This window comes from Gallinula chloropus (assembly GCF_964237585.1).
Source record: "Gallinula chloropus genome assembly, chromosome: 4".
NCBI classification, from domain to species: Eukaryota; Metazoa; Chordata; class Aves; order Gruiformes; family Rallidae; genus Gallinula; species Gallinula chloropus.
In genome coordinates, this window is record NC_140088.1 from 51,944,464 (window position 1) to 51,956,504 (window position 12,041).

Sequence of the window (12,041 nt, forward strand, 5' to 3'; positions counted from 1 at the left end):
TCCATCTGTCCTGGGGTGTGTAACTCAGAGCTTTGCCTGGAGGGACTTGTCAGGGTATCTGAATGTGTCGATAGTTCCATGGAAGCAGAGGAGGAGTCAGGCTGGGGAGCACAGAGAGCACCTCTGCTTCTGACTTTGGATGAGGGAGCTGCTGAGCAGCAGGGGCGAGTGCCCTGGTTCAGCACTAAGCTTGTTTCGCAGCTGCATCGGGATACTGCCTGTGTCCTCTTCTGTGATGGCATGCTAGGAGTAAATGCTCCAGATAAGAGTTTCTGAAGTTGATTCAGTATGCGCTGCTGGTGTATGTTCATCTGCTTTCCTGGGCACATAAGAAGGGGCACTTTATCAGCCAGACGTGTTTGCTTGAGGCTTATAATGCTGTTTCCCTGCCACTGGTTTTAATGAATATTCTGGGCTGTTACCCCTAGAATGAATGGATAAATCATAGTGCATGCCTGCTAAAAGTGGTGTTTGCAGCTCTCCTGCAGGAGCGAGCTGTTTATTTTCAGTGGCAGTATCACCTGGACTCTGCCAAAAAGTTTGATGTAACCACAGTAGGTAACGCATCTCCAGACAAAGCCTTATTGTCTGCACAGGCGAGCCGGGCTGGATGCGAAGCCCTTGCATACCTACTTAGAATCGAGATTAAATTACCAACCCTTTTGGCATATTTATGTAAAACGTTCTTTATTATGGGCTTCTCATAGCTAAAGCATGAGTCACTTACGAGCCATGATAGATTTTGGCTATGCTGCATGATGAAGTGTTCTGGATGCAGTGAAACATTTAATCAAGACTCCAGGCAGTGCAACTCCCAGTGGGCACCTTAACAACACCACCAAAAAAACCCAGAGGGCGAGGGGTGAGAAGAAACAAATTATAGCACTTTTCCTTTGCAGCACTGAGATGAGTATTTGTTAAGGGACAACACAGGAAAGTGTCATCTTTTTCATTTTTAAATAGCAATGAAACTAGCAGATATGCGCCTGATTCAGGCTAGGTGTAATGAAGGAATTTTTCACGTTGAGGGTGGCCAGTGGCACAGGTTGCCCAGAGAGGTGGTAGATGCAACATTCAAGGACAGTTTGGTCAGAGTGCAGAGCTACCTGGTCCGGGTTGAAGATGTGGCGAGGAGGTTGTACTAGATGACCTTTATTTATTTATTTATTTATTTATTTATTTATTTGTAGGGAATAGTGATGCTTTGTAGAAGTGAGTTGGTTGAAAAACATCAAATCACCCTATTAAACTGAACTTTCTTGGAGTTAAAATAAGATTGGAAACTTATGCATTGTTAATATACCGGCATGAAAATCCATGGATTAAAACTACCTGGGCAGTTCCTGCATTGCATGTAAATCTCCTTAATCGTGTTTCCTTGCACATGTGGTTAACAGGGAAAATGAAACGTTGACGAAATGCATTGTGCCCTAAATTTACAAAGAATTTCAGGGGTGGTAATCAGTAGTAATTCCTGTTTTTGTGAGGGTGGAAAAGGAAATATTCCTGTAATCCCTGCTCTAGGTGGGCTCAAACTGTTGTCTTTTGCTGGATTGGTATTTGGTCTGCATTGGGGTGATTGGAGCAGGCGGTTGTGTAGCCCAGGACAGCTTTCATGTCCTCTCTTTCAGGTACTCTTGAGCTCAGACATGAGATTTAAGTCTTGTGCCCTGACCTAATTGTCTAAGGTCTAAGTATATGGCCGACAGTTCCATTTGTTGCCTACATGCTTCTCACTGTCATGTAAAATTAGGAGCTTTGCCTGAAATGTACTGGAAGGAGTTTGGATTATATCCAGTACACTGATTTGTTTAATTTTTTATTTTTAAAGGTGTTACCCCAAAACTCAAAGATCAAGTGACTGCTTCTGTCCTTGGATTTTCAAACTTAACGTATTTTTTTCCCAAACAGTCCATTTTTAGAGGTTTTGGGGTTTTTTTTTCCACATTTTCTCCCCAGCTGCAATCTTCCTGCTGTTAATAGCAGGATTCTTAAAAACTTAGTATTTCTATTTAACAGGTTTGCTGGCCTGCAGCACAATAGACTAATGTGATTTTTATTGTACTAGCATGCACTAGGATTGTTTGACTCCTGGAAAATGGGATATTCAGATGCCTCATTCAGTCTCTGTCTAAGCAAAAGCTATTACCTTGTCCCAAGACATTTTCTTTATAAATGGGCTTTCCATCTTACAGAAATTGTAAATATGTGTGGTCTACAGGTCAGCTTTTTTACCTTCCTGAGCTCTTCTATTATTAGTTATTCAATTAATTTTAAAACACAAGTGTTTAGTTTTTGCCCCCAAGCTTGCCTGCTTCCCAGTATTTTAGTATGAGCAAGGTGGGAAACTGGTTCAGGATAACCTGCAGGTTTTTATCGCTATGGGAAATGTTATTTTAGGTATCTTCTAGGAATTTCTATATATATTTACTTTAACAAATGAAAGATTTTTCTTCTTTTCTTTCTGGTAATGTATTTTTGCTCACTTGTAGGCTCAGTCTTTTTGTTCCCTTGCCATCTCAGTTTGGAGGAAGCACGCACGAACTTAATGTAACTATAACTTCACTAATGTGGGTAGCCAACATGATTACTCACATCAATAATAAAGGGAATCTACACAAACACGTGTGTTTTTCGGGATTAGCAAAGCATTGCTTGCTGGGCAAAGAAAAAAAAAGGCCGACGTGATGGAGGCAGGAGAAGAATGACTAGTGTTGGCCAGGTTCTCCAGTTAGGTACAGGGTTGTGATAAATTAGTAGTTGAATTTTTCTTTTTTATTATTGTTAATGATGTTATTTAGAATGTTAACCAGCAGATTGGGAATAGAATCCTTTCATTTTAATTTTTTAAAAATTGATAATACGTTGCCCCCATCTTCAGCAAAGACAACTAAGCTCCTCATTTTTTTTAGTGGGAAGGATCATATAATGGTTTAAACATAAATAAAAGGCATCGAGGCGATGTGTGCCAATGCTGCCTGTAGGTTATTAGATCGCATCTCTCAGGAGAGGCAGTGAACATCACGGCAGCAAGCAAAGGGAAGAAGAATGACTCAACAGCATATAAGTTGAAAGAAAAGCTGTTGCCTTTCCACTCTGTTTGATCTTTAACCAAATAGCGTTTGAAGAGTACCGAACGCGTGAGACATCTGGGAGTTCCTTTCTTCTTAGCTCGTGTTCTATCTATAGATCTCTGATGGAGTGTGTAACATGGATAGGGTAGCTGCAAGCAAGAAATAGTACATGCGTTCTGGGACTCCTGGTGAAACTTGTTGCTGCCACATGAGCTCATTCAGGTTTCCCGTGGCATCTTTTTTTCCCCTCATTTTCATTCGATAGATGGAAGAACCTTAGTAAAGTGTTCTGTCTATAAAACTTCCTCACCTTGAAATAAAAGAAAAATAAATGTTAATAAGTGTAATAAAACAGAGGGATAGGTTCTGGCCAAATTAGCCCATTGGTTTGTAGAAGGTGTTACGATTGGTTAGAATTTGGCACCTTGCCTTCCAGTGCAGTGTTTTATTTTACATACTTTTGTAGCTCATAAACCAGGGAAGTTTGATCACTGAAATAATTTCTTGTGCCAGAATAAAACTCACGTGTTAAGCTTTTTACGTTGAACATGGAACTTGTCTAGCCTGTTCAGAAATAATTGCCTGGGGTACAAGTATTTTTGAAGTGGACCGGTTCTTTTGCTCTAGAAATGAAACTTTGTGTATTAGAAACCATTTCTTAATAATTGTTTTGAATAGGTATAAGAAGAGATTATTCAGATGCAAACTCACATTCATTTTGGTTAAAGAAATTTCTTTCTGGGTTTCCACCATAATTAAGTTTCTCCTTGCCTCCCCAGAATAAATTATTTTCAGAACTGTGTACAAAGTACAAAGCTATCCAAGATGTTGCATTGCAGCAGCACTCTTTGTAAGGAGTCTCTTTTCCACAGACTCCTTAGAAAGTACCCTCTCTGAATTAACTCCTGGCATTTATATTTCTTCAAAGTAAGGACAACATTTTGAAACAACAGTGAGTTCCTCAATGACTTCTTGTGTTCAGGTCCATGCCCTGAATGCTTACCATAGGTACAATGTGCTTTATGAAGTGAGGTCCTGGTATCGTTCCTGTGATCTGTTATGACCGGAGGTTGATTTCATTGGAGAACTCTTCATTTTCTGACATCTGTGTTTGAAGTAAATTGAAGGAAAAAACTGTTTGAGGTGAGCGCTGCCCTGCCTCAAACGGTTCTGAGCTTGTTCATGCTGAAAAAACACAAGAGAGTAATTTGAGCAGCAAATAAGAACTTAACAAGATCAAGGCAGTTAATGCTGCTGCTTCTTTGAAAATGTCCACAACAGCCGGCCAGGTGCAGCAATCAAATCATTGTAGATGAGGATGGGTTGGCCATCTGTAAGAGTGGCAGGGGCACGGCATGGTTGTGAGAGTTGTTGCCAAGCCTTCAGAGTGAGTGATTTGTTTCAGACGTGGGGAAGTTGGCGGTACTGCTTGACTTGCTGCTTTTGCTAATCAATGTGGTTTGCTTTGTGTTTGTAATTTCACACCTCTAGTTTAATATAGGTTCAATCAGACATAAAGCACATGAAAAAAAGGAAGAAACCCATCCAAAGATATTTTTGATAGAAATTGTTGCATAAAATTATTGTGTTTATTTTCCAAGGCGTGGTAAATAAGCAACACGTATTTTTCTGCAGAATGAACTGTGAATCAGAGCTTTAATTTTCAGTCTTTCCTCTTCTAGACACATTAAACATGTCAGGGGAAAGCATTATGCTGGAATTTGTAATGCTGCCATGGCCAAGACCTTGTCTTGCTTTCATTAAGTCTGAGGCAGAATTGCTCGCAGTTATTAATCAGTAGCATATGATATTAATCAAACCGTGTAAGTCAAGAATCTGAGTAACGCATATATTGATATCTTTATGCAAATGTAACGTGTGATTAGAAAGGAGGAGGCAGTTGGCTGGGGAGAGGTTGAGTTTGGATGTTGGATTAAAGCTTTATGGGTGTTTTTGGGTGGGTTTTTTTTCTTTTTCCTCACCAGTAAAGATGTGATAAGACATGCTGATATCTTCCAGTGTCCCGTGGCCACGAAAGACTTTGTGGTTGTCCTGTGAGCTTGGGGTCGGAACTTCTGAAATAATTTCAAAGTTAAATTGATTTCTGAACTCCTCAATAGAAGGCTGGACATCCAGTTTAGACCTGAACTGGTTCGGGATGTGTACTTTCTTAAATGAGGCCTCTGGCGTAAAACTTAACGGACTCTCTTGTTTTGGGGAAAGGGGGAAGATTTTTCTCAGGTCTCTCTCAGAGATTTTACTTGAGTAAAATTTCTGCAAACAGGCACATTCCAGGACCTCATTCCCAAGGTTTGGAGTATCGTGTGTAAGCTGCAGTGATGAGTTATAGCATAAGTAAAAGCTTTACACGGGGAGACTAATTAGACTTAGCCAACAGTGAATTATGAAGCAACATGCATTATCTAAGCCCTGTGGATAAATAGTAAATCATGGTGTAAATGCTCTTTTTAAATGTTGTGGTCTCTTTCAAATAAGGAAGAGAATTTTTTAGAGAAAGTCTTATTTTTTTTTCACCATCTAAAGCATGTCTTCAGTATAAAATACAGGATCTTTGTTTACCTGTGAGCTGATTTTTCAGGATTAAATTACTTCCTCTATTACTCTTCTCCTATTTATTTTTTTTCTTTTCAGTTCTCTGGAATCTGGCTTTATAATTATTTTTTTTCCCTCACAACCCTTAGCCATCTGCGTTCTTGGATTCTGACTACTTTACATTCTGCAAGCTGTGGGCAGTGCACAGCTCCTAGCCCAAAACCCCAGAAGCTGTCATCTATTTTTCATACAGTTTTTACAAAGGGAGATCTCTCATTGTGGAAATGGGTTCTGGTGGTGAGATGTCACCTACAGCTGAAACATGTAGCTGTGCGTGACATGCGGTATGAATAAATATATCGCAGAGCAGTGCAGCTGCTTTACCTTGAAACCGGATCTGGGGAAACGCTGTATGGCAAGCAGGAGAGCATATCATAGAAACATAGAATGGTCTGGGTTGGAAGGGACCCTAAGGATCACACAGTTCCAACTCCCTGCCACAGTCAGGGACACCAACCTCCAGGTCTGGATCTACACAAGGTTACCCAGGGCCCCATCCAAACTGGCCTTGAACACCCCCAGGGATGGGGCATCCACCATCTCTCTGGGCAGCCCGTTCCAGCCCCTCACCACTCTCTCTGGAAAGAACTTCCCCCAATACCTATTCTAAACCTTCCCTCCTTTGGTTTCAATCCATTCCCCTTGTCCTGCCATTATCTACCCTTTTAGAAAGCTGATTCCTCTCCAGTTTCTCTGCTCCCTTCAGGTACTGGAAAGCTGCAATGAGGTCCCCCGCAGCCTTCTCTTCTCCAGGCTGAACAAGCCCAGCTCCCTCAGCCTCTCTTCGTAGGCGAGGTGTTCCAACCCTGTAATCATCTTCATGGCCTCCTCTGAACCCTCTCCAACAGTTCTACGTCTTTCTTGTATTGCGGGCCTCGGATCTGGACACAGTACTCCAGCTGAGGTCTCATGAGAGCAGAATAGAAAGGGACAGTCACGTCCATGTCCCTGCTGGCCACCCCTCTTCTGATGGAGCCCAGGAGACCATTGGCCTTGTGAACTGCAAGAGCACACCTCTGGCTCATGTTAAGTTTCTCATCCACCATGACACCCAGGTCTTTCTCAGCAGGGCTACTCTCAAGGAGCTCTTCTCCCAGTCTTTATATATGTCTGGGAATATATGCAGTTTGCTGCACCAGTTCATGGGCAGGACCCTCTCGCCAAAGGTAGCTGGCAAAAATCTGTCGTCTGTCATTTCTATTGCTGGTTTTCTGCTTCTGTGTTTTAATTGTCACCCAGATGCACCAGTCAGCATGAAAACCAGCACAGGTGGTTTTATTCTCCAGTTAGTTGGCTATCAAACCATTGCTTGCGATGCTCCAGTCAATGCTTCTCATGATTCTCTTGGTCAGAGATTTAAATCTAATGATGAAAGTTAATCTGTCCTGGGCCACAAAGAGGTGTGTGTACCATTTGTAGGTGGTCAGAGCAGTTAAATATGGTGTAAATCAATATAAAAGGCCACGTAAGGCCTATAGTACCCGTGTTTTGCCTTAACTTCCAGCAGATATCTCTGACGTTAATATTTTCTGGTTTTAAAGACGCTTCAGTTCTCTTTAATGCTGTGGAAATGCTCTGTCAGGCTGATGGTAACCTCCTGTGGGCCTAAGTGCTATGCACAGAGAACAAAGCTCACTTCAGGTGGCTGAGGATGGCTCAGATCCCAGGTGGGATGTGTCTCCCTGTACTGACTAGTGCAGCCATAACATGTTCCTAATGGGATTGGTCTCCCCACTGAAGAAATCCTGTTGGAGGACAAATGCTTATTGGGAAAAAAAGCTAAGCTCTGTGCAGTCTTCTCTGCACTAGAAATGTCCTCAGAGGCAGAGGAGATAACTGTGGAGCATCAAATACACTCTCAGAGTATTTGCATGTCTACGGTGGTTTCTATATTCATAGTCTTTGATGAAGAACCGTAGCCCGATCACATCTGTTCCATCACCAAGTGGTGGAAATGTTAGGCTGTCTGAAACAGTCGCCTTCGTGAGGACAGAAAGATGGAGCATCCTTTGGGCTGAGGTCTTGAGAAGCCCACGGGACTGCTGACCCTAGGGTGCAGCCCCTGAGAACTTGGGGAAAGACGCAGCAAATGAGCCCAGGTGACTCGATTTGGTCTGCAGTTCTGTCACTGAAGTGCTTACCTGCTGGGATTGTCCCAGTGGTGAAGTCAGAATGGCTTGGCAATTGGCGGTCTGTATGAAAACAGAACGAAAACAGAAGATGATATGGCAAGTTGACTAGAAATAGAAGAAATTGTAGGCTTCAGATCACTGGAAATTGAGTTGAGCATCCTGACCTGTGTATTTTCAACTAAGTGCAATGAGATCCCTTGTAGGTACTGGCATGGCATATGGTATAAGAAACATTTTGTCTGTCAATCTAGATACCTTCTTTAACTCATCCATACCTTTGCCTGCCTGCCTGCCGGTACAACAGCCTTACCTTCCTTTCTCTATACCTTGATGAGGACTAACCTTCAGCTCCTCAGTTGTCTTGTTGTCTTCGGAGTTTGCTGGCCATTTCATATTTGGGGTCCAAACCAAGCCTTTTTCTTTTTATCCCCCACAATAAATGTAGAACAGCTGTGGCCTTTCTTTGTGTGTGTTTGTTTATTTTTTTTTAACATTACACTCCATACCTGGCAACAAGGGAAAACGGAGCTTGGCAACTCTTTGAATTAACATCATCAGGTCAGCAATCTTGCTTACGGAAAAATTAGGAACACATAACACACAACATCCTTTCAGAAGCTATCATTACTGCTTGGAAAAGTGTACAAATATCACAGGGGGTGGAAAGAACAGCTGCTTAGATGTGCACATAGTCAAGTAGTATAGACAGCAGTGGTCCTTCTTTATGTCTGCAATTAAAGAGAGCTTTGAGAGAGAGAGAAAACCAGATTATTAAAAAAACCCTCAACAAATAGAAAGCGCAAGGGTGTTTTTTTCCTCCCTCAGAAACAAGAGTTGCCAATATATAAACATTTCAGAGAGAATTTTACACCACCTCATCTTTATGTCAGGCAGCATTTAATGGTTGAGTGATCTCCTGCCCTGGGACTTGGCAGCTATCCTCCAGGGACCGACGTTGAGGATTACAATGAGTCTATCAGTGGATCTTTTCCAATATAAACTAGACTAGGACCATTTAAAATCAGTTGCTATCAACAAGTCAAATTAACTTTATTTATGTTAGAGGCTTTCCTGTGAGTATTTTATAACTGTGCAGAATTTTAATATCCAGAGGGGCTTTTCCCGCTGTTGGTGTGATTTGGGAACGTTCTAATTCATGTGATTAAGAACAATTTACCTATTTTCTTTCAAAATTAGGTGATTTGTAACATTCAGGTCCAATCAGCATCTTAACTCTTAGCACTCACACAACCTTTCCTGTTTCCTGCTTCTTACAGGTGGAAATAACACTTCAGGATATCAATGACAACCCACCAGTATTCCCCACGGATATGCTTGATCTGACGGTAGAAGAGAATATAGGAGATGGGTCTAAGATACTGCAGCTGACAGCCATGGATGCTGACGAGGTAGGAGCATGGTTTTGTATTTGAATATCTGTACTAAAAAGGCTTTTTTGGGTATCTGTGTTTTTACCTGTTCACTTCATGAGAGCTTGGCCTTGGGAGTCTTTGGGATCATGCTTCAAACTGTGTTTGGCCCGTTCACCAAACTGTGCCTGGTATTGTGTAACCGCACAGACAAACGCACACGAGCAAGTGAGACAAATGCTCCATGACTTGAAGGCATCCTGCTGGTTTGAATACGACAAGTTCATGTTTTCCTAACATGAGTTGTTCCACTGAAGGCGAAAAAGCGCCCCACATTTTGGTTTTAGGTTGTCTTGTTGTTAGCAGGCTCATCATACGCCATACCCCGTGACTTGGCAAAGGTGCTGAACTGCCCAGCAGCGATTCACATTCGGTTTAAGACCGACCACAGCTTGGGATATAAGCTAACTGTGAAGCAGTTAAGCCCAGTTTCAAGGTGTGCATTAAAATTTGTGTGAGGTAAGCCTTTGGAGAACAAGAAAACTTTTTGATAAAGCCTGCTTGCCCTTTGCCTCAAGCTACTTCGTGTCGCTGCTACCTTTCCTAAAGAAAGCTTTATTTTGCCAAATGGAAGGGAAGGAAAGAATGCTAAAGCACACGCTCTGTAAGTGAACAGGTTTGTGAAAATATCTTCCCTGCTTCGATTCATTACTACGAGGACGCTGCAACTAAGGGGTTATTAAGCAATCAGCAAAAACCTGTGAGCAACTGGTATTAAACAGTCAGCTGCTTGGCTTAGTGAGGGATATTGCAGTCTTCTCGTATGCACCAGGCAAATATATCCACCTATGATCTGATATATTCATTCCTTTTGGAAAGTGAGCTACAAGGATGTTAATCATATTGTTTTGTTGGCTTGAACCGATTCTTTCCACTGGGGAAAGGCCTAAAAAGTCAATATAACCATGTAAAGTGGTTTTTGTTGTCATTAAAATATAGGGTTACTCCAGACAATAATGAGCAATTCTTGCATTCAAATAATAAGGTAATTCAATCCCCTCAAGAGAATTTTATTTCTGGTCTTTTTTTAGTGTTAGCTTGGTCAGTTGTCCTGTGGTTATTAATTGATGTACTTAATCCTACAGCTACATGGGAGACCAACTGGAACACCCTCAGGAATGGTACAAATGTGATTATGAACTTTTTTTGTTCTTTATTTTCTGGTAGCAGCCTGACATACAAACCCCAAAAAAAGGGATTTTGGAAAGGTGCATATCCATAACAAAAATTACGGCTCTTTGTCTTTGGTTTAAGAAGTAAATATTGAGCTACCATGCTCTGCTGTGATATGGCAGACAGATAGCAAAGATTTTAGCAATATTATGCTCCAGTCTCTTTTTGGCCATTCCTAAACTGTCATCCATTCTGTAGCACTCCATCCAGTGGGAACGGAGTTGTTACCTTAGACTGAAATCAGTCAATCTTCTTACATGCGGGGTGATTTCAGTTTGCCTACCAGAACATCCATAACTCAGACACTTTACGAAGTCCAAGGGGTTTTTTTTATCATAGCGCGGTTCGGGGACAGTGTATTTGCCTTTCCCCTCTCTCTTTGAAGATGAGGGCACAGTGAGCAGTCCCTGGTTTTAATATAATGTTCCTGTGACATTGGGGCTCTCCTGGCTTCTTTGTGCGTGCAACCCACATGCGCAGCTCGATAAAAACGGCATGCTGCCTCCCCTTCAAGCACAGGTGCTTTCAGAAGCAGGGATTTGAGTTCAGAAAGGTTATAGAACCCTTAAACCTCACATCTGAGCTGTGTACGAGAACCCCTCTTCTTACAAATATTTGAAATGGTAGCGTGAAGGCATCAAACTTCAAACCCTTGTCAGCTTATAATAAGGGCATTGCAGAGATCTGAGAAAAGGTGTAAACACATTCTCCTAGGTACTAAGTGATACCAAAGGCTCTAAAACTTATGTCAGCTTCTAGCACTTAGCAGCTTTCTAAAGTCAGCTGTTGATGGGAAATTTCTCTATAGCTTTTGAACAGGCTTTGCATATATCTGTGTTTCCTTTTGCTTCTCACCTAACTCACAGAAGGTTACTAATTCAATTAAACCAACATCACATATGGCTGTGGTTTTAGCTGCGCTCTCTTAGGAGGATGCTGGCCAGTCAAACAAGCAGGGAAGAATGTGATGAGCTCTGAAAATTGAAATTGTCATCAGAACTTTCTGCTAAGCTGCATGATTCAGGTTCAGATTAGATGTTAGGAAAAAGTTCTTCACTGAAAGAGTTGTCAGGATGTGGAACTGGCTGCCCAGGGAGGGGGTTGAGTCACCATCCCTGGATGTGTTTAAAAGACAGGTAGATGAGGTACTTAGGGATATGGTTTAGCACAGGACAGGAATGGTTGGACTTGATGATCTTAAAGGTCTTTTCCAACCTTGTGATTCTGTAATTGCGGGAAAGCACGTTGCATCCCCCCCATATACCCCAGTACACAAATGCCGAGTACCCTGAAGCACTGTGTGCAGCTCTTTGGGGGCTGGGCACCTGTACAAGCTTGTTTTCTTTCTAAATTTTGCTTTATCAGTTGGCTCAGTCCAACTTTTTGAAACAGTACTCCAGGGAAAGAGCTTGGCACGAGGCACCCTTGGAAGGTCAGGTAACCATCGCTTGTCTCTAGTCTCACAAACATGGCTGGACGGTTATCTCTGTTAGCTTGCGATTTTCGCCACGAGTGTTTGAAACGGCTGTAGAATGATCCCTTTGAGGTGTTGCTTGCTGCAGAAGTGCAACCCCTGTGCTGGCAGCAGGCTTCAGCTGTGAGAGCCGGGCTCTGGCCTG

General features: G+C 42.1%; 1 protein-coding gene across 1 annotated transcript in view; it reads left to right on the forward strand.

The window, feature by feature from the left end:
* FAT4 (FAT atypical cadherin 4) overlaps positions 1-12,041 on the forward strand; it is a gene marked incomplete at both ends in the record, with an annotated part of 153,355 nt that overhangs the window by 71,035 nt on the left and 70,279 nt on the right. The window contains one exon of the mRNA XM_084263378.1: positions 9,097-9,228. Within this exon, the coding sequence (XP_084119504.1) occupies positions 9,097-9,228 (132 nt within the window). The remainder of the gene's footprint in view (positions 1-9,096; positions 9,229-12,041) is intronic.